At 49.0% G+C, this 22,568-nt stretch overlaps 1 protein-coding gene across 11 annotated transcripts in view; it reads right to left on the bottom strand.

The window, feature by feature from the left end:
- TIAM1 (TIAM Rac1 associated GEF 1) overlaps positions 1-22,568 on the bottom strand; it is a 382,148-nt gene that overhangs the window by 112,122 nt on the left and 247,458 nt on the right. For 10 of the 11 annotated variants that reach the window (XM_082723635.1, XM_082723632.1, XM_082723631.1 and 7 more), the window contains 2 exons: positions 19,735-20,708; positions 4,507-4,954 (listed from right to left, as the gene is read on the bottom strand). In XM_082723635.1, coding sequence (XP_082579761.1) covers positions 4,507-4,954; positions 19,735-20,697 — 1,411 coding nt within the window. In that variant the 5' untranslated portion in view covers positions 20,698-20,708. Of the gene's footprint in view, positions 1-4,506; positions 4,955-8,555; positions 8,644-19,734; positions 20,709-22,568 lie in introns of those variants that run through there. The other variant, XM_082723628.1, reaches the window with a different exon arrangement.

Below are 22,568 nucleotides of genomic sequence, written 5' to 3'. Positions count from 1 at the left end.
GGTGTTTTAAGGATAAGGCAAGAAATGATAGCTTTTCGAGCTCAAGTATGTTCTATAAAATGTTCTTCTAGAATTAAACCATGTCCCTGTTCCTCCCGAAAGAAGGTATGTCATGGCACACGTATGAGGGGCTGCGGGATCTGGAAGCCTGGTCCACGCTTACTTGCACCATGAAATTAGCGAGGCAGTCACAGTAAAAACCTCTCCGAAATTTGTGGCAAGGTGGGTTTAGGAGACTCTCTCCATCATCACCTAAACGTGAGGCTCACCTCAATAGTAATTACGAGCTGAACATTTACCGTCAACTCATCAAAACCAGTTTCAGGGGAAGCCTGGGCCCCACTTTATGACTCTTTCTTAACTCTGTCAGTTTTCAACATCTCAACCACCAGCAAGGGCCATGCCTTATGTGAACAGCAAAGTCCTTGAAAGTGCAGCTACCATATGAGTTTTCATAAAGCGAATTTGCTTCTGTGTGATTAGCAATGTACAATGATGGGGATCAATGGAGAAGTCCCATGAGTTCAAAGGCAGTGTCTCCCAGCCCGCCGCATTTCACATCTGTAGGTTAACAGCTGCTGAAGGCAAATCCCCGAACTCAGCTGAATGCCGTGTCCACTCGCATCACAATTCTTCCCTTGGCAGAGTCTCCCCAAAGCCTTCCTCACCAGTCCTGTCGTATGGTGCTTCTGAGCTTTAGGATTTCTTCATCACTGTCCTGGTCTCAAGAATTCAGGAGTTTTGATTCTTCTTTCTACCCATAAGTTATATTTACTTTGTTTTTAAAGGTGAAGTCCCACGTTTTCCAAAGCAGTCATTGTTAAAAAGTAAGATGTGAACTACTGGGTATTTTTAGCAGGGTATTTAGTTTTCCATCTATCTTATCTATCTATTTAGTGTTGGGCTAAAAAGTTGCAAACACTTAATTTTTTTTGGCCCCTTTTCTTTTTTTTTTTTAAAGATTTTTATCTATTTATTTGACAGAGAGATAGAGACAGAGCACAAGTAAGCAGAGCTGCAGGCAGAGGGAGGGAGAGAAACAGGCTCTCTGCTGAGCCGGGAGCCCGATGCAGGGCTCGATCCCAGAACCCTGGAATCATGACCTGAGCCACCCAGGCGGCGCGCAGACATATAACTTAATGACATACCTATTAAGGAGTCTGTCCCAACCTTATTTTTCCCATAGTCCCTTTTATTCTGAAGATCTCAAGTCTTTTCAGAAACACATACAACACACTGCAGAATCTCCTGTACCTATTTTCACTTCTTAAGTTAGCACAGATTCAGAGATAATATAGGAAAGAAAATGGGAAGGGGATGCTATTTTCCTCCAAATCGGAGGTTCTTGAGGTGGGAAAAACCCTCAATTTTGCCACTGAGGTCAAGGACATCTGGTGGCATCTGGAGACATTTTTGTTTGTCACTGGGTATGGGGGGAATGGGGCAGGTGCCCCTGGCATCCTGCAGGTGGAGGGCCGAGATGCTGCTAAACATCCTGCCGAGCCCCAGAGAGCATCCCGACAACAAAGAATTATCCAGAAAATGTCAATAGTGCCCCTGTTGAGAAACCCTGTTCTCCTCTTTAGGACTAACACGACACTAATGATTAGCAGACTCTGAACAGACAAGGAGCAACACAGCTGTACTGTAGGCTGCGGACAGAGAAAGAAGCCAGTGGATCATGAAGAGGAGACATGCACAGACCCTGACGTGTGCAAATGTGGAACATTTTACGGTCTGCTCAAATTGCCGTTTTTGTAATTTTGCAACGTTGGTTGACAATCACCCCTGACAGTAGGTGGTTAAACTTGGTTAAAATCGTTAAAATGGACTCTCATTTCCTGCCTGTTTCGGTGTGAAGATTAACACGAAGCAGCAAATCCCGGAAGCACGTGCTTCCTGAAAGCAGTCCGTCTGCCTTCACCCACCCCTGGACGTCTCCTGCATGCTCAGCACTTGCCGAAAGAGACACTCCAGAGACTAATTCTAAATGTAATCATTTTTTTAAAAAATTAATTACTCTGCCTAAAGTGGCAGACTCTTTAGAGAAATCTACCCCCACAACTCCCAGGTGCTCTCTGCTTTTTTATTTCTCGATCTCCAGAGTTGCCAAGAAAAACACAGCAGCACACTCTGCCTTTGAGTGGCAAGGACCAGGCCCGAGCATGCCGATCTATAATGGGAACCCGTCAGGATTAAGAAACGGAGGGCTCGGTGGCTCTGTGTCCTGGGCCTGGAGCCTGACAGACTGTGCCATTCAAATCTGGGTCACCAAGAGCGTGAAGGCTCTCTCTTCTAACAGGCTCTGGAGCCACTGCTCTGAGATGGCACACCCGGGCTTTGAGTATCCTTTATTCTCTAAGGGAACGGCGGAACCAAACGATGTCCTCTTCCACGTCCCAAGTGAAAAAGCGCCTAATTATTGTTAGTCTACGACACTAACATTGGTGTCTCAGCTGTAGCAATCACCTGGGAAGCTTACTTAGCACACAGATTCACGGCCTGTCATGGGCTGAATTATCTCGCCCCAAATTCCTAGTTGAAGTCCTAACCCAGTAATTCAGAATGTGACTGTACTTGGAGTTAGGGTCTCTACAAATACCTTTATAAACTGAGGTCAGAGGAATGGGCCCTAATCCAATCTGACTGCTAACCTTCTAAGAAGAGGGAATTCGGACACAGACGGGCAGATGGGGAAGGCCACGGGAAGAAGGCCACTGGAAGAAGACCGCCATCGAGAGCCAAGGAGACAGGTGTCTCACCAACCCCACTTCTACCTGGATCTCTTCCAGCTTCCAGAACTGTGAGAAGATATATTGCTTTGGTTAAACCACTCAAGTCTGTGGTACTTGGTTATCATGGCCCTGATATAGGGCAGAGGGATACACCTTCATTTTTCTGTGGGAACGTGGGCCTGGTGATGAGCTACCTTGACCACAGGGACTGGATCTGGGAACAGCAGAGCAAGGAGACCGAAGGAACCTGGGACCTGGATGACTCACAGGAAGGAATCACCGTAACTTCAGCCTATGGTGGACGGGAGGGACTCAGTTCTATCTCTCTTCAGGTACCATCATTGCGGGTCTCTGGGACATGCAGTGAAAACGTCCGGTCTAATTAAGCTCCCTTCCTGTCTCACTGAAGTACTGAAGCAACAGTTGGCACCAGCAATAATGGGACCGATCTACACCTCGGCTGTCCTTCAGGGGATGGCCTGCGCATCACTGTGCAGACTCTAGAATGCTCTATGCCTCTAGGATTGATGTTCTCCCTCTAACCACAGTTAAGGAGATGGAGTATGGAATGGTCTAGAGGGTATACCACACCTGGGAAGCCCAGATGTCTCCCTGTGTTTGTCCTTCATGCTTGTTGACCTAACGAACCTGTCCTGCCATACTTTAACCGGTCTCAAATTTGGTTTGTGACAGAAGGTCTAAGGGGGCTGGCTCCAAGTACTCTCTCAGACACGGAGCACACAAATGGGAGCTTTTCTCCTACGGAGACACATGCAGACATGCACAATAGTATGTGCATGAACTTCTGATGTAGGACAACGAATAGCAACATATAAAAGCATTACACTTACTAATGAAAAGGCAGCCATGTCTCCACATGTGTATGTATCTACACACACACACACACACACACACTCTCTCTCTCTCTCTCTCTCTCTCATATAGTCGAGTGTGACCGTAAAACAGTTACTTTTTCACAAACCTAGGATGACTCAGACATTCTAGTAAGCACTGGGCTGAGCCTCATGAGATTAGTGATATTCTAGCATTTTTAGCCTAAAGAAATGGTCATTTCACAGGATTCAAATGAATGTTTCCCTCCAAAATAATTATTTTAGGAGGTGCTTCCCTAACTTGAATGACTTTTCTTTTCTTTTGGAACACGTCCCTCAAATGAGCTGTCCTCAGAAGCAGCTGTCTATACAAGGAAACTCAATGTGGGATGTTCCTCTAGCTTAACTGTGAAAAAGGAAAGAAAACAAAACGGCGCTGGTGGGGGAGGGGGAAGTGGGGGAAGTGAGGAGTTACCGATAATCAAGGTACAGAAAGTTTCAGTTAAGAGAGATGATCACGGGGTACCTGGGTGGCTCAGAGGGTTAAGCCTTTGCCTTCAGCTCAGGTCTTGGTGTCAGGGCCCTGGGATCGAGTCCCACGTCGGGCTCTCTGCTCGGCAGGGAGCCTGTATGCTCCCTCTCTCTCTACCCATCTCTCTGCCTACATGTGATCTCTCTCTGTGTCAAGTAAATAAATAAAATCTTTAAAAAAGAGAGAGATGATCACATTCTAGAGATCTGCCCTAGGGTCCACGACAGGGTCACACCTAAATTTTTAAGAGGGAAGATTTCATGCTAAGTATTCCCATACTTATACAACTGGTTAAAAGTAGTATAAAATGCACACCCCACGTCCTCATAAACCATCGGGGGCGCAGGTGCACCCTGACGCGCAAGGTTCCTCCCGCACAGGGGGGGCGGGGCGCTCCCCGTCCTACCTTTCAAGGACACCCAGTAGTGCTTCCACTTCCGCCGGGTGGCCGACTCCACCTTCTTGTTCTTCTTGTGCACCAGGAAGTTCTTGACGGCCAGCGCCCCGGCCTTGCGCACCGTGCCCTGCGCGGCTGTGAGCAGGATGTCCGACTGGCCCGGCGAGCTCAGGGTGCCGCTGCTCTGCTCGTCGCTGTGCGCCGAGCCCGCCTCCTCCAGGCTCTCGCTGTTGGTGGTGCTCATCTCCAGCTCCCGGCGGAAATTCTCGTACACCCCCTGGCGGGCCGCATCCCCGGTGGAGCTGCTGCCGCTGTCGCTGCCCACGAAGGCGCGGCCGGTGGGGGGCGAGTAGCTGGAGTTGGTGGCATTGGATCGCCTGGACAGGAGGTCCGTGTCGGTGGTGGCCCCTTCGATCCCACTGTCCGCGAACTCACTGCCCTCGCCGGCGTTAACATCCTTGGGAGCAGAAAGGGACAAGAGGAAGACATGCATCAGGACGAGAGGAGAGCCGGGGACTCGGCAGCCGGCAGAGCTGCAGGGAACCCACACGGCACCGCTGCTCCCCAGCCTGGCGCGGACCAACTCCTCCCCAAACCCCAGATCCGCACAAACCCAACCTGCTGGCAAAACGGCTGGGGAGGGTAGTTGGGGGGTGACAGGGGGCCGTTAAGCCGCCCTGGCATGAATGCGAACCATCCCAAACATTGAAGAAATATGTATTAAAAACCAAGGAACCCTTCCAAGAGCTTATCATTTATCTGACTTAGATAATCAACTAACTGGCAGATCAGCTATAGATGCTCCCACGGCCATGCTGAGAGAGCTCAGCTCCCTGACCCTCATCAGCCTGCCCCAAACTCCAGGAAATTCTGCAGGCTGATTAGCTGTGGCAGAGGTAGGGGGTAACAATAGGTAACAAGGTCTTTGCAGCCAGTACGATTCCGTAAATCAATCAATAAATAACTCGGTTAGGAGTCTTGTTTTATAATGTGGCGACTCAAAAGATCACCAGCGCACAGCCTCACCCACTCACCCAGCAAGGACCCAGGTCCCATGAACAGGCAAGAGTCCTCATGCTGTAATCAGCGTCCCTTCTCGAAAACAAGCAGCCTCTCACTCTGCATTGAGCTAAATAAGTCTGTGGGGCCCACAGCTCCAAGGCAGGCTCTCCAATTACCTTGCCCTTTCAAAGCCAGCAAGCTCGGAGCCCCAAGCAGGCTACTCACTGCCCCTGGGCCAAGTGACAGCTTCCGGCAACTGCCAGCACGCCGGGGTATCAATTCCCAATTTAAAAACATCTGGAAGTTCTGGAAGTTCCAAAGCACTGTCCCCGCTCTCAAGCCTAACATTTCGGGGACAGAGACAGATCTGTTCTCAAATAAGAACCTTAATTGCTCCAAAGGGCTACAGGCATGCCCATAAATAATAATTAAATAATGGCAGTCATCAAGGAGGGATAGTGACAGCAATATTGGACAGGACAGCTCAACTGTCTTATGGATAAGAAATCAGACTGATTTTTCTCAATGGAAGAGAACAGGTACACAGGCATGACACAGAAAGTAACAAAGTAACACACGGTTTGGGGATTTCACCACTTTTTCAGCCTTCAGTCTCAGAAGCAGCCAATTACGGTTCGCAAATGTAAAAACAGACTATTCTGAGTTGGCATAAAAATAAAATCTTTGGGCTCAAATATTTGCCGAGAGGCCACGGGGCAGAATGAACCAAGCCACACAGAGACACGGTCCTGGGCGAGGCCCGGATAGCTGCTGGACCTTATCTCTACCCATCTCACTGGGTCCATTCTTAAGTGAGGGCCTCAAAATTCACTTCACCTTCGTTATCAAGAGACACTAAGCTAACGACTAGAAGATGGGCAGAGACAGACGTGACAAGCAAGAGTAAGACAAATACTGTATGATTCACTTATAGGGGGATCCAAAAATGTCGAATTCATAGAACGGAGAGTGGAACAGTGTCTGTCAGGGATGGAGGTGGGGGAGGAGATCGCGGCCAAAGGAGGGTACCAACTTTCAGTTATGAAAGTTTCTAATGTCTAGGAGTGCCTGAGCGGCTCAGCCACTGAAGCGTCTGCCCTTGGCTCAGGTCATGCATGTCTCAGGGTCCTGGGATCGAGCCCCGAATCGGGTTCCCTGCTCAGCGGGGAGTCTGCTTCTGCCTCTCTCCCCACTCGTGTTCTCTCACAAATAAATAAATAAAATCTTTATTTAAAAAAGTTAAGTTCTAGGAATCAAATGTGCAGCATGGTGGGGACTGAAATTTGCTAAGGGAGTCATCTTAGGTGTTTTCACCACACACACACACACACACACACACACACACAAAAAGGTAATTATGTGCGGTGATGCATGTGTTAATTAACTTGATTGTGGTAATCATTTCCCAATGTATACATATATTAAATCAGAACACCGTGCACCTTCAAAAAAAAAAAAAAAAAACACCCACAATAAAGAGAACAGTGTGCAAAAGGAGGAAAGTAGGGGCGCCTGGGTGGCTCAGTGGGCTCAAGCCTCTGCCTTCGGCTCGGGTCATGATTCCAGGATCCTGGGATCCAGCCCTGCATCAGGCTCTCCACTAAGCAGGGAGCCTACTTCCCTCTCTCTCTCTGCCTGCCTCTCTGCCTACTTGTGATCTCTCTCTCTCTGTCAAATAAATAAATAAATAAATATTTTTTTTAAAAAAAAAAGGAGGAAAATAATGGATCTGGCCAATACTACCTTTGACAGGTGTTCAAGGTTAACTGGGAACCCCTCTCTACTACCTAAAACTGTTTTCAAGAAAGAAAGAAAAGAAAAAGCAAGGAGGGAAAACAGAAGCAGGAAGGAGTTAGGATAGCTTCAGAGGACCAGCTGCATTTCCAATGGAGTTCAAACCCCTCGGATTTCAAGGGGATTAAAGGCATACCCTAGCAAATGCCAGTCCCATCACTTTGCTATCTGCCATTCCACCGGGGCCATGAAGGACCCAGATCCAGTGCCCTATATAAAAAGAAAAACAAAGGGTGCCCAGGTGGCTCAGTGGGTTGGGCCGCTGCCTTCGGCTCAGGTCATGATCTCAGGGTCCTGGGATCGAGTCCCACATCGGGCTCTCTGCTCAGCAGGGAGCCTTCTTCCCTCTCTCTCTCTCTGTCTGCCTCTCTGTCTACTTGTGATCTCTCTCTGTCAAATAAAGAAATAAAATCTTTTTAAAAAAATAAATAAAAAGGAAAACACAGGTAAGAACTCCCACTTCTCCCAGCAGGAATATTGACCATGTCAATAAAGATAATAAGCAAAATATGCCGTGACTGATGATTCAAGACAACCCTGGGTGGTGGGAGACGAGGTGTGTGTGAATTTCCTAAACATCTGGATTCATTTTCATGGGTCTCAGTCTTTCCCTGGAAGAAAGGAAGGCATCAGTGCCAAGCTCCCCTCTAAGATGCAAAGAGGTGAGAAGCATCTCTGTACGTCAGGGAGAGATTCGCTATCCTGGTAACCGCCCTGGTCTGTAAGAGAAAGACCTCAGAACCAGGGAGAGAATGGACTCAAGGCATCTTGTTAATTCCCAGAGCTCAAGAATAGGCAGGGACCTTGCAAAGCCATCCTCTTGATTAATCAGTGAGGATGCTGGGGCTCAGAAATGCACAGCCCTGGCTGCTGGCCGACTGGGAGTCGGAACTCTCATTTCCAACCACCTTTTCCACTATGACATGGCAAACCCACTGCTCAGTTGTAAGCAGCACCTGGCCAGGTTCTACCGAAACAGACAACTCCATGCTTTACCCTTTTTTGTCAACAAGGCCCTTTTCAGGTTTTCCCAGCGAAAGCTAGTATCTGTTTGCCTTGACTTCCCAGGCAAAGAGCTCAAATCTCAGGGATAAGAGGAAGGAGGAGGTGAATGAGGAGGGAAAGAGGCAGAAACGAGACAGACCAAACCCTTAAGAGCATGTGTCTTAAAGTCTCCGACTTCCCCACAAACCATTTACCCCTTTACGGAATACCCTGGGGCCTCTCTAAAAACTAAGCATTAAGGCTTGGCAGACACTCACCTCTCTGCCGGGGCTGAACATCTGCTCACGCCGACTGCTGCTATCAGCTCGCCATGGCCCGGGCTCTGTGTGCCCAGCTCTGGGATGGCCACTGATCTGAGCAAAGAAGTGATCACTCCGGGTGAGAAGCCTGCCGGCCCTAGGTGAGCCGGCATAGCCCTGGAGCACACAACCCGCGTAACCGCTGGGGAATGCTCTGGATCTTTTGTCCAAGCCGACTCCACCTTATCTCCACATGTGGCCAAGCAGGCTCGGTGGTAGATGGCCCCCACTGATATGTGACCCAGCCTGTTGGAAAACATGCGGGTTGCCCAGACCCAGCCCAACTTGGTCATGAAGTTTGCGATGTCCCAAATACCCAGAGCCTCCAGGCTCTAGCATCGCGTGAAGTAAGGACGACCTAACCAGAGGCACTATTCAACACCGGAACGGTCCACGAGAGGCTCGCGGGCACCAGCAACCTCCAGCTTCAGTGTGGGTCAGAATCATCTGTGGAACCCCACTCCCCAAATGCCTAAGCATCACCTCAGAATCTCTAGCACAAACCAAAGCCAGACACTCCGACACAGAGGCTCTGGGTTCCCACTTTGTTTCTTGTTTTTTTTTTTAAAGATTTTACTTATTTATTTATTTGACAGAGAGAGAGAGAGAGAGAGAGATCACAAGTAGGCAGAGAGGCAGGCAGAGAGAGAGAAGGAAGCAGGCTCCCTGCTGAGCAGAGAGCCCGATGCGGGACTCGATCCCAGGACCCTGAGATCATGACCTGAGCCGAAGGCAGCAGCTTAACCCACTGAGCCACCCAGGCACCCTGTTTCTTGTTTTTATCTTCATTCCAGTTAGCTAACATCCAGTGCTGGATTCGTTTCAAGCATACAATATCGTGATTCAAACATTTCCTTCAAACATCACCCTTGTGCTCACTGGGTTCACACTTTGGAAAACAGCAAGCATCCACCCCTCCGAGGCTGCATCCCGGATGCCCATCACCCTCCGATGTCAGGACGCCTATCACTGCAATGCACCTTCCAAGAGCTCAGAAGAAAGAGGGCCACCGTCAAGCGAACGTTCCTGGTGGTCATCCTTCCGAGGGCTCCTCCACCTTCCCACCTCACTCTCAAGGGCTTGGCACCTGAGAAAACGGACTCTTTCCATACTCAGAACCTCCCCCACTCTTCCCAGCAGCAAGAAATCCAAAACCCAACTCCAGGGCAGAATCTCATGGGAGCCCAGCAGTGTCTGTAGCAAACACAACGCATGTTCCTTCATAGTAAGTGAGGTCTCTTAGCATCTGATAGGTCCTAGTAGTTTATCATATACCGAGCTCTAATTCAAAAGTCAAAGGAGATCAGGGAAGATGGTAAGACCCTAGCGACACAGAGAAGTGACTCCCATGTGATGCATGATCCACTCAGAGATTTCCTGGAAATTACTCAAAATATACTCCCCGTGTTAGAAACACTCCACTGAAAAGGCTTCCGATTATACACAACATTCATGGGGTACAGAGGTTCTCAGAGCCTGGTCTCCCTGGACACATCCTCCCAAGCCAGATTTCTAGAGCGCTCGCCAGTTTCCACGGCACTGGCAGATTCCCAGCACAAACGTATGCACTTTCCTACCGGGTGCACAAGTGGCCAGCTGTAGCCCGAAGCACACCACAGCTGCCAGGCCAAGGTCATCGAGGTTACCAAAGCTGGACCACAAATGCTAACGTGGGCTTGGGTACTAAAATGCTGGCGGCACTCAGCAAATGTAACGCCCCTTCTCACCACCTTGGCAAACTGAAGGGTCAGGCAGCACGAATGGGGGCTAACGATACATTGTAACAAGGCTCCAGTGGTTTTGCTGGGCAACTTACAAATCCTCTGAGGGACAGGTTTTCTGTGTTAATGACAGGTGAACACAGTTTTGGAAAGGTAATCAGCCACAAAGTTCAAGGGCCCTGGGACACTTCGAGGACAGTAAGATCAATCAGCCATGTGTAGTTATCGGTCTGATGCAATTAGAAGCTATTTCCTTGGTTACTTTGTTTAATTTCCCTGATGAATCCAGCTTTGCTTTCACATAGCTATACAGAAAAGCTAAATATAGAGAGTTAGTGGACTTTCAGGGGGTTGAGGAAATTTCGACTTGGCAGAAGCTCTGAATTAGAACAACTTTTGTCTTGTTCAATTCTAAAACACTCCTTCTCCCCTGGTTTACCATCTTCTTGTCCCCCAAACTGCCAAGTGCCCCGTCTCACACACACACACATACATGAATACTGTTTTTGGCTCCCAGTGTTCTCTCCTCGGTATACTTGATATACTCTTAGGATGCTCTCCCTTGGTAATCTCAGTATGGTCAATACCGATCCCGGGGAAGTTACTTTGAACTGCTCTGTGCCTCAGTTTCCCCACCTGTCAAAAGGGGATGACAACAATTATCTCCCCTTTAGAACACTCTGTTAAGATGCTGTGAAACTGAGTTAACCCAGCAAAGGTTTCTAGAACTGTGCCCAGCACATAGTGCCTGCTTAAAAGCATTAACTAGGATTACTGTCGTTTCTGCCTTCGGTCTAAATTCATCTTGGCCCAAGGAGAGAAGCACTGCCTGACCTCGCTCACTAGTGCCTAACATGGAAGGGGTGCTGCTGAGGAAACAGGAAAATGGGCTGACCACGGCTGGGAGGAGCCGATGAAGTGCCTTTTAAGTTATTGTCCCATTTGCAAAATAGCATCATAACCTAGGAAAATGGTGTTTTCTACTTTTTTTTTTTAAGATTTTATTTACTTATTTGACAGAGGGGCCACAAGCAGGGAGGAGGGGAGGCAGAGGCAGAGGAAGAAGCAGGTTCCCTACTGAGCAAGGAGCCTGACGCAGGGCTCGATTCCAGGACCCTGAGATCATGACCTGAGCCCAATGTTTAACCACCCACGCACCCCAAAATGGTGGTGTTTTCTACACTGTCGATTAATAACTATGCACACTGTTACTAATAACTGCCATTCCTGATTTGTTAGAAATATTGCAGTGTTACTTTTCCATGTAAGGCTTCTTTTGTTCCCCCCCTCTCTCTTGCTGTCTAACCAAATATCCAGTGCCTTTCTGCATTTTCAATTCTGAAGTTTGTAAATTCTACCTGCTGGGTTTCCCACTATCATGCCCCACTTGCACATGTCCCACCTCCGTTGGAGGGACTTCTAAAACCCAGCTCTAGTTCTCCCTTCTCCCTTTCCCAAGACAAAACTTCCATGCCTTTTTATGTTTTCAACACGTCTTCCCTCCTTCTCTAATGATCCCCAATGGGAGTGACTCAAAATTTCTCTCAACCCAAAGTTCTTACAGTTGCTAAAAAGGAGTCAGAAGTATGTTGGCAAATGCTTGAAATGTTGCTACAGGTAACTCCAGATGGGGGACTGCCAACATCTGAGCTAATGAATCATCTTCTCTCTTTTTATCTGCTTTTGTCCACGTAGGTGCCTCAAACCTTGTAGTCATCCTTCCCCTCCTCACTACCCATGATGTATCTATCACCCGACCTGCGGGTTCCTTTCTCAGAGCCACGGCCGTGGTTCAGCCACAAGCTCTCTCCCTCAACCTCCTGAATGCACCCGGCACACCACAGCCAGGCAGACCTTCCCAGGAGCCATGTGGAAGGCTCCTCGGCCTGCCTTGCAAAGCCCCCTGCAGACGTCCAGCCTTCACACTGGAGCACAGGACGGACCTACCAGTCAGTGCAACGCAGATGCATGCTCCCAACTGTTCTTGCTTCCAGGAATATTCATCCTTTAAGGCTCAGCTCACGTCCCCCCTTTCCACGGCTAAAAGACTCCTTTCCCTCCTCCGACTGCCAGGCCAACTTCTCTGCAGCATCTTGTTCCCCTGCCCCAGCTCTGCTCCCTCAAACACGCAGGGCACACTCCCACCTCCCAAATCAATGACCGACCCCCAAGTCTGCCCTCTCGAGGGGGTCAAGCCTGACCGCCCCATCTCATAGTGCCTCCCGCATCCCCCACTGCCTCGTCTGCCCTGCCCTGCTCTTTTCTCCATAGCATGTTGAGCGCTTATTATGCTGTTTTCTAACTACACGTCCCCATTTCACCCCCAAACTAGCTCCATGAGCTCAGGGACCTTTTCCTGTTGACACATCCCAAAGCACTACAAACAGTATCTGGCGTGGAGTAGGCAAGACACTTCAGAAAAATAAACCCACCTTTGCAGGGCGCCTGGGTGGCTCAGTCAGTTAAGGGTCTGCCTTTGGTCCAGGTCATGATCCCGGGTTCCTGGGATGGAGCCCCACATTGGGCTCCCTGCTCTCTCCCGTCCTCTGCCCCACCCCCACTCGTGTGTGCACATGTGCATGCACGTGCACACTCTCTCTAATAAATAAAATCTTAGTAAATATAAATAAATAAACAAATAAATAAAAATAAACCCACCTTTCTGTGAATAAACTGCTGTTCATTTTCCACCATAATCCCCAAACAAGGAGAACGGCTCCTCGCGGATTACAGTTTCATTTGATTTAAAGGTTTGCTCATCTCCCGGCTCAGCTACGGTTGAGCTGAGAAGTGAGTCCTACTTGTCAAGCTGAACTTTGCAATCTTCAAACAATCCGGTTTTATTATGTCATTTACAGACATAACCAGAGTTAATTTAAAGTGTTTTCTTTAACTTTTTTTTAAACTAGAGAAAGAAAGACAGGACGGGCTGCCCTATGGGCCGCATTAGATAATCTGCCAACAGTCGTCCAGAGCAAACTGCATCCATATGACAGTGAAAAGCCTATTTCCTAAGTTCTACCTTGGGCTCCATGGAGGCCCTCTTAGGCCCTCATAGCAGGCTTCTGGAAGGATTCTAAGCTCCCAATTCCAGCCCTTCCTCCTCCTCAGTGATGCTAAGAAACCAGCAGTTTCATCAATGAACACAGACGTTCCTCTTCTTCAAGCACTAAACTAAAAATGGGAATTTTGAAGGCCTAAACTTCCCCAGCCTGTATTAGCCTCAATGGGCAGCTCAAAGTGTGGACCAGGGATCCTCAGGTAATTTCAGGGGGTGGCTATCACACCCTGCCTTTTCCAGCTACCTGGGCAAAACCACACTTTCCACCCACCCACCCAACCAACCAACCAACACAACCACAAAAGAGTGAAGGCAGAAGCAGAGAGGAGACTCTAGGGTCTCCTGTTTGCCAGAAACTGTAGAGATTTGTCAAATATAAATTAATACCTCTCTCCTCCCTAATTTTTTAAGTTTTAGAAAATAAAAAGTCATTTCTGTGAACAAAGAATGGGTTTATTGGTTCTATTTTAAAAATGAATCAACAAGTGGGTTTTGGGGTTTTTTTTTTTTTTTTTTTTTTTTTGGCTTTCCTGTTTCAATTTCTAGTGTGATAACTATTTATAGCTAGAAGCCACATAAACAGAAGCCCTTTGGAGTCCACCGTACTTTTTACAAGTAGAAAGGGTCTGAAACTAACAACACAGCCATCCCCCAACTACATACTCACCCTCTCACTCCCCAAAAGAAGATCTTGGCCAAGAGGCAGATACTCCTACCGAAAATGGATGGGCTTGCTTTCAAAACACTATCTCATTGCTTAACTTAGATGCCAGAAAAAGGAAGATCAAGGGAAAAGGAAAAAAGAAGCATCGAATGGTCTGAATTAAAGGCAAGGAAAGGGGTTTTTTTAAAAAAAATAAATTTTTTATGAAAATATATTGTTTCATGCAGAATTAACCTGGGGTTATTAACCAGAAGCTTCTAGATGGACTTTGGGGAACCCATGGAGCCCCTGAAATTGAATGCAGAAGGGTGGTCCATGTGTTTATCTAAGAAAAGGGTCCAAATTTTTCATCCAACTCTCAAAGGAGTCTGTGACCAAAGGTTAAGAATCTCTTGGATGCTGATGTCGGTTTTCAGCTTGGGGAACATACTTATTCCTAAGCCATTTAAGCTAAGTGTAAAGCAAAACAAAATTTTATAAAAACCAACACAATTTTGCTAGGAACTCAAGAGCCTCTTCCAAGAACACTGCACACCCCTTGTTGCTGAAATCATGGATCTAGGACTTGCCTTTCCAAACAAGAAAGCAAGGTTTTCTTCTGAACACTGCCGTGGACACCTCTCTCAGGAACTACTGCGCCTGGGCTACAGTGTGAACTACATTCTTTTCAGTCAATCACCCTTTTTTGCTTCTGCCCCAGAACTAAGGAATTTGATCTTAAAATCGAAGGACATGGAAGTTGGAATCTGTTTGAGAATGAGGAGGAAGTAATGGTGTGGGGGTGTGGACTTCCGAAGAATGACCCTGGTCGGTGAGTCAGGAGACCTAGATTTTAATCTAGTTGCGAGACCTGGTCGCCTCATCTCTTTAGATATATTTTCTCCCCCACAAAGGGAGGGGGCTGGACATAGGGGCGATCTGTGAGCTGGAAATCAGGCTGAAAAGAATCTGTCAATGGCCCACGGGGGCCAGAAACGGATGGAGAGCTCTGCCTTACCTCGTTCCGACTCCATCCGCTATGGTGTGAAGATTTCTGGGGACACAGAGGTGGTCAGAAATTGCACAAACACACAAACCCATCATCAGTGTCCCATCTCCACAAGGGGCTCTGAGCAGGGGGTCCCTCGCTATCTCCAGGCTGTGGCTCCTTGAGAAGTTCTTGGTAAGAGCAGCTCCCACTCTTCCATCTCCTAAGTGGATGAATGAAGCTCTCCTACCAAGTCCCGTACGATGGCCCCAAGCCAAAGCTTCCCTTTGAAACACACAGCCTGGCTCCAAGACGCTCCATCAGTTGGCAGTTCTCTCTTTCCACCTCACCCACTGGAAGTCTGAGACACAGGAGGGCTGAGCTCTGAAAGAGGAAGCCAAACTATTCCCATCACAACTAATAACCATGACCGACTGAGCTTCTACTAAGCGCAAGAGACAACATGCCAGGAGCTTCGTACTCACTTCCGTGCGGAACTCCCATCAGCCCCATTCAGGAGGCACCGAGGTCCATCCAGGTTACATAACCAACAGAAACAGTGCTCAGGCCGACGAGCTCGGCTCTGCTGGATTTCAGAACGTCTTTACGTGATATCAGGCTGCCCCAGCTCTGAGTGTTAACCATGGGAATATCGGAGACCGTCAAGTTCAGTCCAAAAGACCAATAATGTATCCATCAAATCAAGAGCCAATCTATTCTTGTCTTTCTCCGGACATCAATGCAAGTAAACTCTGCTTTAAGCAATACAGATAAACCCTTCCAACAAAGGAATACAAAACAGTCGCAACACAAATTTTCATGCACGTTGTGTGCGTGCACACACACGTGTACACACACACACTCAAACCTACTGAATTAAATAATTCCTCAGCACTCGCCGCGTGGCAGGCATGAAACAGGTGTTACTTTTTAAAAACTGCATGTGAGCTCCAAGGCCTCATGTTTCAGTAACACGTCCAACTACTGAACAAACAACAAAAAAAGGAAAAACGGTCAAAGACTCTTTTTCGATCATTTTCAAATCCAAAGAAGTTGTTCTCATTGTTTCAGATAAAGTGTATTTCATCCCAGGCTCAGAGACCACACTCTGGGGCCAAATGTCTTCCAGAAACTCTTCTTCTGGGGAGTAAACTGCTGACAGTTACAGATTCAACTATGTCACCAGAGCAGGATGAGGGAACTTTAACATCTCCGATCCAAGCTCGCTGAAGAGATCCCCCGGGTCAGAAACTTTTACCAACAACAACAACAAAAAAAAAGAACAAAAAAAAAAAAAAAGGGAATTCTTTTCAAGGAAGCTTCCACACCCACTGTCTCTTAAAATACACTGTTTGGAACATAGTGGGTTCTCAAGAAATCGCGTTGGATGAACACGCCAAACTTAGACTAGGAAGCGTGGGTGGATGGGGACTGTTGTGCATAATTCTGGGGTTTGTTTCAAGTCATTAAAGATCCTCGCTCAACATATAAAGTCAATACGAAAATAATTCTTCCGTTCATTCTATGGACTCTGCAACAGGTGTCCACACTGGGTGCCCGCCGGGTTCCCCTAAGGGTGCTTGTCAGAGGCTGGTGTCCCTCGCTGCGGACAGAGAAGGAGCCTGCGCAGCACCCAAGATGGGAGTGACTCTCCCAAGGTCACCGGTCAGCGAGGAGCCAGCCAGGATGTAAATGGACGCCCCCGGACTGCGAGCCCGTTGCTCTCTGCATCACATTAAGCTGCCGAGGCAGTGACTTTCTGAGACACCACATTTAGATGATCTCACTTCCATATATTAACAATTTCCAAAGGCGCCAATCCAAAGATGGAAATTTCATAGAACAATGACACGTGAGAGCTCACAGTGGTACCGGCTCTGCAGGAGAAAACTGCTCTGCCCCTCTCTTCTGGGTGTAGTCAGCTGTGACTCAAACCCCCATCCGTAGGGGGTGGGCTGAACCAGACAGAGGTCCAGCTGTCCCCAGCCTGGGGCGCCGGGGGGTGGGGCACAACATGGAGAGCCAGAATACAGCCAGGCAGCCCTCTTAGATCTCATACAGAATGTGAGCTAACATGGGGTGCCTGGCAAGCTCAGTAGGGTAAGCATCTGACTCTTGATTTCCGCTCAGGTCAGGATCTCAGGGTCATGTGATCGAGCCTCATGTTGGCCTCCACGCTCAGCGTGGCGTCTCTCTCTTCCTCTGCCCTGCCCCATTAAAAAAAAAAAGTCCTGGCTGGCATTGTTCAAGGTAAGAGGGACAGTCACGGTCATAGGTCATGTTCCCTTCTCAACTGCCTGCATCAACGCACTCTTCTCTGAATCCTGAAGGCTGGGAGCCTCTCTCTTCATTTCAGCCCTGCAGTGCCATTCCGGCCGTGCCTTGAAGACCGAGCCTTCAGCCCCTGTCAGGTCACAGGACAGGTCACCTATCTCACGGGTCTCTCCACTTCCCAAACGGACAGTGAGGAGCAACTCCCGCAGGGGGGTTGTTCCATCATTCCCATCAGCGAGTCTCGCCCCCGAGAAGAGAAGGGTACAAAATTCAGGTGTCCATGGGGATGCAACTTCAGGCTCATCTCCTCTGATTGTAGAGTCAACGTTTTTAACAACTGTTTCTAAGACACAAGACTTTGATAGAAATATTGAACCACCTGGGCCTTTAAGTCCTACACCGCCACTCATAAGGAACACAGCCAACGACTAATGAATCCTCCCCTACTGGCTGCTGCCAAAAGACCAGGCACCTCTGTGTTACTTCATTCCATCTTCTCCAAAGGCCTTACTTATTATTCCTGCATCTGATAGTTTTTTGCCCGAAGTCACCCAGGTGAGGAGTGGAGCCCCGAAACCTGGTTTGGACATCATCGGCACAACTTGCCCTCCGACACATGAATGGATAAAAGAAAACTGCAGCAAACACACACATGCTAGAATATTCTTCGACCTTAAAAAGGAAGGAAATCCCGGCTACAACATGGATGCACCCCCGAGGAAATTACGCTAAGGGAAAGAAGCCAGTCACAAGATGACCATTATTACCTGATTCCACTTATGGGACATCCCTAGAGTAGTCAAATTCATGGAGGCAGAAAACAGAATTGGGGCTGTGGGGCCGGGGGGTGGGGGGCATGTTGGGGGAGGAGGATGAGAGGTTGTTGCTTAACAGGTTTTCAAGATGGAAAGAGTTCTGGGGATGGATGTAGTGATGGGTGCCCGACAGTGTGAACCTGAACGACACACTTCAAAATGGTCAAGATGGTAAATGTCATGTGTATTTTTATCACAGTCAAACATGATTTTGGAAAGAAAAGGAGGGGAAAGGTCAAACACGGTCTCCTTTAACCCATATAAACTTGGAGGAACATACAGAAAGTTTTAATTATTCTAATACAGAAAGCTAGCGTAGGAGAAGAAACAAAAAACACCGAGGACTTCCCTGATGGCTGGTACAGGAGAATTTAAAATTCCAACATAAAATCAGAAACCTGAGATCGGGGCTATTTTATAAAAATCTGCTCTCCAGCAAGAACACAGTCTAGTGTCCATTTTCTCTGCCCCCTCTTTGGGTTCCCCACCATCTGCCCATTTTACTTAGACCCCCTTTCTGAGAGAACTAAACCTCAAAATGCCTGTCTGTCTCGTACTGGAACAGCACCACCCCTGCTCCGTCAGCCCGGAGGGCACCTGCCGCTTTCCCGCTGACCACGGTGCTGTCAGTTGGTCACCCTGGAGGCTGACGTGCCTTTCGAGGCAAATGGGCTTGACTGGATCTCTGATGAGAAGCACTGTCTTGTTAAACCATGAACCCATCCTCAACACCAGTCAGGACACCCGGAACTCGGCGACCGGGAACAGCAGGACCAGAAAAGGACCAGGGCACACAGGAGTGCGAGGTGGGCTCTTAGCCCCCCCCCCCCCCAATGAAGGTGATGAGACCTCTTTCCATCAGCGAGGCACTTGTAAAAATAATCTTTAAAAGAAACGCCTTCACACCCATCTCTCTCCTGCCCTAGACCCCTGAACAGGCGCGTTGAGCCCTTTTCACTCCCATTTTTCAGAGAAGCAACTAGAAGTCAGGGTTTGCCCAAGGTCAAACAACGAGCTGGCTGCAAAGTAGGAACTGGAAGCCGCCCATGTTATTCCTTCCGCTGCCCCTCCCTCCAGAGACAGGGCTGGCCGGCATCGCAAGGAACAGGAAATTGAAATGGCTCCTGGTAAGGCGGGAAGCCTGCCAACCCCCGCGAGAAGCTGACCAATGACCAGAGCCCGCCCTGAATCAAAGATGCCTCCTCCGAGGAGCTTCCGACCAACCCGTCTTCCCACCTGCGGCACTGGAGAGACACCCCGAGAGTGCTCAACCCGCCGGGCCCATCTGTCCGGGGAGAGGAAGGAGGCTCAGCAGAAGCGAGACGCTATTCAAGAGCTGAGCTGGAGAGGCAGCAGGTCCCGAGTATGAACTTATCAGCTTTATTCTCACTCCTACCCACATCACCCCCCTAACACACACACACACTCTCTCTCTCTCCCCTTCATCCCACCCCTGGCACCGAACTGGAAGAGGGGCGAAGCAGAGCTGAGATGAATCCCGGGGGGGGGGGGGGGGGTAGTAGCAGGTGCAGCCACCGCCAGGCACTCAAAGATGGGAACCTTGCAGGAGCAAAAGCATGCATTTGAACTCATGCACCATTTCCAAAATAGTGAAACAGATTTCAACCACTTTACCTGAGTTGTTTTTGCTCTTCTGCCTTGCATGCTGTTGCTATGGCTAATCTGTGGGTTGGTGGCACCTTCAGAAAGACAGTGAGACTTCCTACAGGGGAGTGTGTTGTAATTACTGTAGGGAAGAGACTCTTCGGCAGCAGCTGGTGGCATCTTATGGTTTGCAAGATCGGGAATATCAGACACCAGATTCCGACAGTAGCCTGCGAATTTGCTCCTGGGCCCCCCGTTTGCCGTCACCCCGGAGTTTTTCTGAGCATACAAGTCACCCAGGGAATTGGCACGCTGACAGCTGCTGAGCTGCCGGGGGCTCGCCCGGGGTTCCATGCCCCGAGCCTCCTCGCAGTCTTTCTCTTCGGTAGAACCCAAGATCTCTTCGTTGCTTGTTAAATGTTCTTGGCTCAGATCGGAGAGTGAGAATTCCAGGCTGTCCTCCCGCCAGATGTCTGCAGATTTGGAGCGTTTCTTCTTAAAGCTCGCCGTCTCCATGAAAGTGGGCCCGTTGGATGTGTAGGGATGCTGCCGCCTGCCTCCGTCAGCCAAATACGTAGCGTCATCCCCGTAGAGCCGGGTCTCCTCCGAGTCTGGCATGCTCTGCACAGAGGCGGCTGTGAGGACGATGCTGCTGTCCACGCTGGGAGTGACGGAAGAATCGGTGTACGACACGGGTCTCAAGCCCATATCCACTCGGTCCACCCAAATGGGGCTGCCGAAGTCCTCTAGGGTGCCCTCCTGGGAGAAGGGCTCCAGGCCATTCTCGGCCAGGGACTGCGGGATGCTGGGTGTGCTGCTGGATCGTGTGCTCACTTCGGAGTTCCTGTGGATCACCTTCCCCGAGGACGCGTGCCTCGTCCGCCGAGCCTTGTGCGACAGGCGCAGTGAGCGGGACGTGTGCTTCCGGCCCAGGCTGGCATGCTTTTCTCCATAAAACTCATGCTCTACATTTTGACTTTCTGCGTTTCCCATGGTTTTATGGTCTGCAGCATGGGGGGTGGGAGGAAAGAGAGGAGGGGAGAAGTGAGTCACGAATGGGTAGTTGAACAGAAAGAGCTCAGGGTGCGGGGCGGGCAGAGAGCTTGGTAAGGCGACAGGACACGATCCTCTGCCCACCCCATCCTCTGCACCTGCCCACCTGGCAGGTGCCTGGGCCCTTACACACTTGCAGGTGAGAACTGACGCCTCCACAGAGACGGGCCCCCCGCGATGTGAAATGAGAACCCAGGTAGACATGTAGAGCATTAAACGTGTCTGTGCCCAGAGGGTAGCTAGCTGCCCACAGGGCCCGCTGCCGTGCTGCCTTCACAGAGCTGCAAACCCTCGTGGTTCCCTCCAGCTCGGCTTCTCTCCAGACACCAAAAACCCTGAAAGCACAACCGGACTTTCTTTGTTTTCCTTTTTTTTTTTTTTTTAAGAGTTTATTTATTTATTTGACAGACAGAGATCACAAGTAGGCAGAGAAAGGGGGAAACAGGCTCCCTGAGGAGCAAAGAGCCCAATACGGGGCTCGATCCCAGGACCCTGAGATCATGACCTGAGCCGAAGGCAGAGGCTTTAACCCACTGAGCCACGCAGGCGCCCCACAAATGGACTTTCTGCTGGAAATGATAATGTGGTTCAAAAAGCAGTAACCAAACTCACCGGAGCATTTGACGACCTCCCTCCCTCCCAGTGTTTCCGTCTGACCCAGACTTCCATCTGTATTTCAGTTTCAAAATCAGGGGCGCCTGGGTGGCTCAGTCGGTTGAGCAAATGCCTTCGGCTCGGGTCATGATCCCGGACTTCCGGGATCGAGTCCCGCATCGGGCTCCCAGCTCCTTGGGGAGTCTGCTTCTCCCTCTGACCTTCTCCTCACTCATGCTCTCTCTCACTCATTCTCTCTCAAATAAGTAAATAAAATCTTTTAAAAAAAATCAATCAAACCTTGAAACATTCAAGAGATTAATAAGTCCGATCAACTCTTCCCAGTTCATCCAGGTCAAAAGGAACCATGGGCTTTTACCTAAAATTCGATTCACTGCCCCGGCATTCTGAAAACCTTAACTTTTGGTATTTCAGAGGGGGCATGAAGTGGGAGGCAGGGAGAGGGAGAGGGGCAAAACGAAAAGAAACCCCGCTCTCTGCTTCGCAGCAGACTAATGGGTTTATTTCTGGGAGCAAATCCAAACCAGGAACATTAATCTGGTACAGAGTGCCCTGCACACAGAAATTCACATTATGAAACCACTAAATGTGATTCAGCCTTTTGGGGCTACCCAGGTTAATTCAAGTCCTTCCTTCCCATTTTCCGGTCTCTCTCCCTGGCCTGGTGACTGTCGCCCACAGGGAAAAAGAAGAAAGACCTTCAAAGCTCAGGGACTGTGACTCTCCTAGCCTCTTCTCCTTACTCTGTTCTTTCTCTGTACCATTCAAATTGTATGCGCTTAAGACACACACATAAAAGTGGCCAGAAAGGAAAAGAGGGAAAATATAGTAGCTGTATATATTCCTGCGCTGATGTTTCCAACCACCTACGTAGTCATTCATTCAGAAAATACATGAGCACCTACCCTGCTGTAGAAGCCAGAGACACAGCAGCGAACAAAAGAGACACGCTCTCAACTCTCAAGAAACGGATACCGTAGCCATGGAAGGTAGACAAGAAAACAGTGAAAGGTACCAGAGGGGACGCAGAGAACGAATTGACCACGACCATGACAAAGAGTCGGGACTATCAGACACCTTCACACTGATCCGGAATCATTCTATAATCTCACACTCTGTCTAAAACACTCCATCGACGCAGACGAGCCCATCTTCGTGGAAACCAAATCGGTGGCCACAGGAAGGGAAAACCTCCA

This window comes from Mustela nivalis (genome assembly GCF_964662115.1).
Source record: "Mustela nivalis genome assembly, chromosome: 1".
NCBI classification, from domain to species: domain Eukaryota; kingdom Metazoa; phylum Chordata; class Mammalia; order Carnivora; family Mustelidae; genus Mustela; species Mustela nivalis.
Note: the sequence above shows the minus strand (reverse complement) of the source record. Positions and strands in the feature narration are given on the sequence as shown.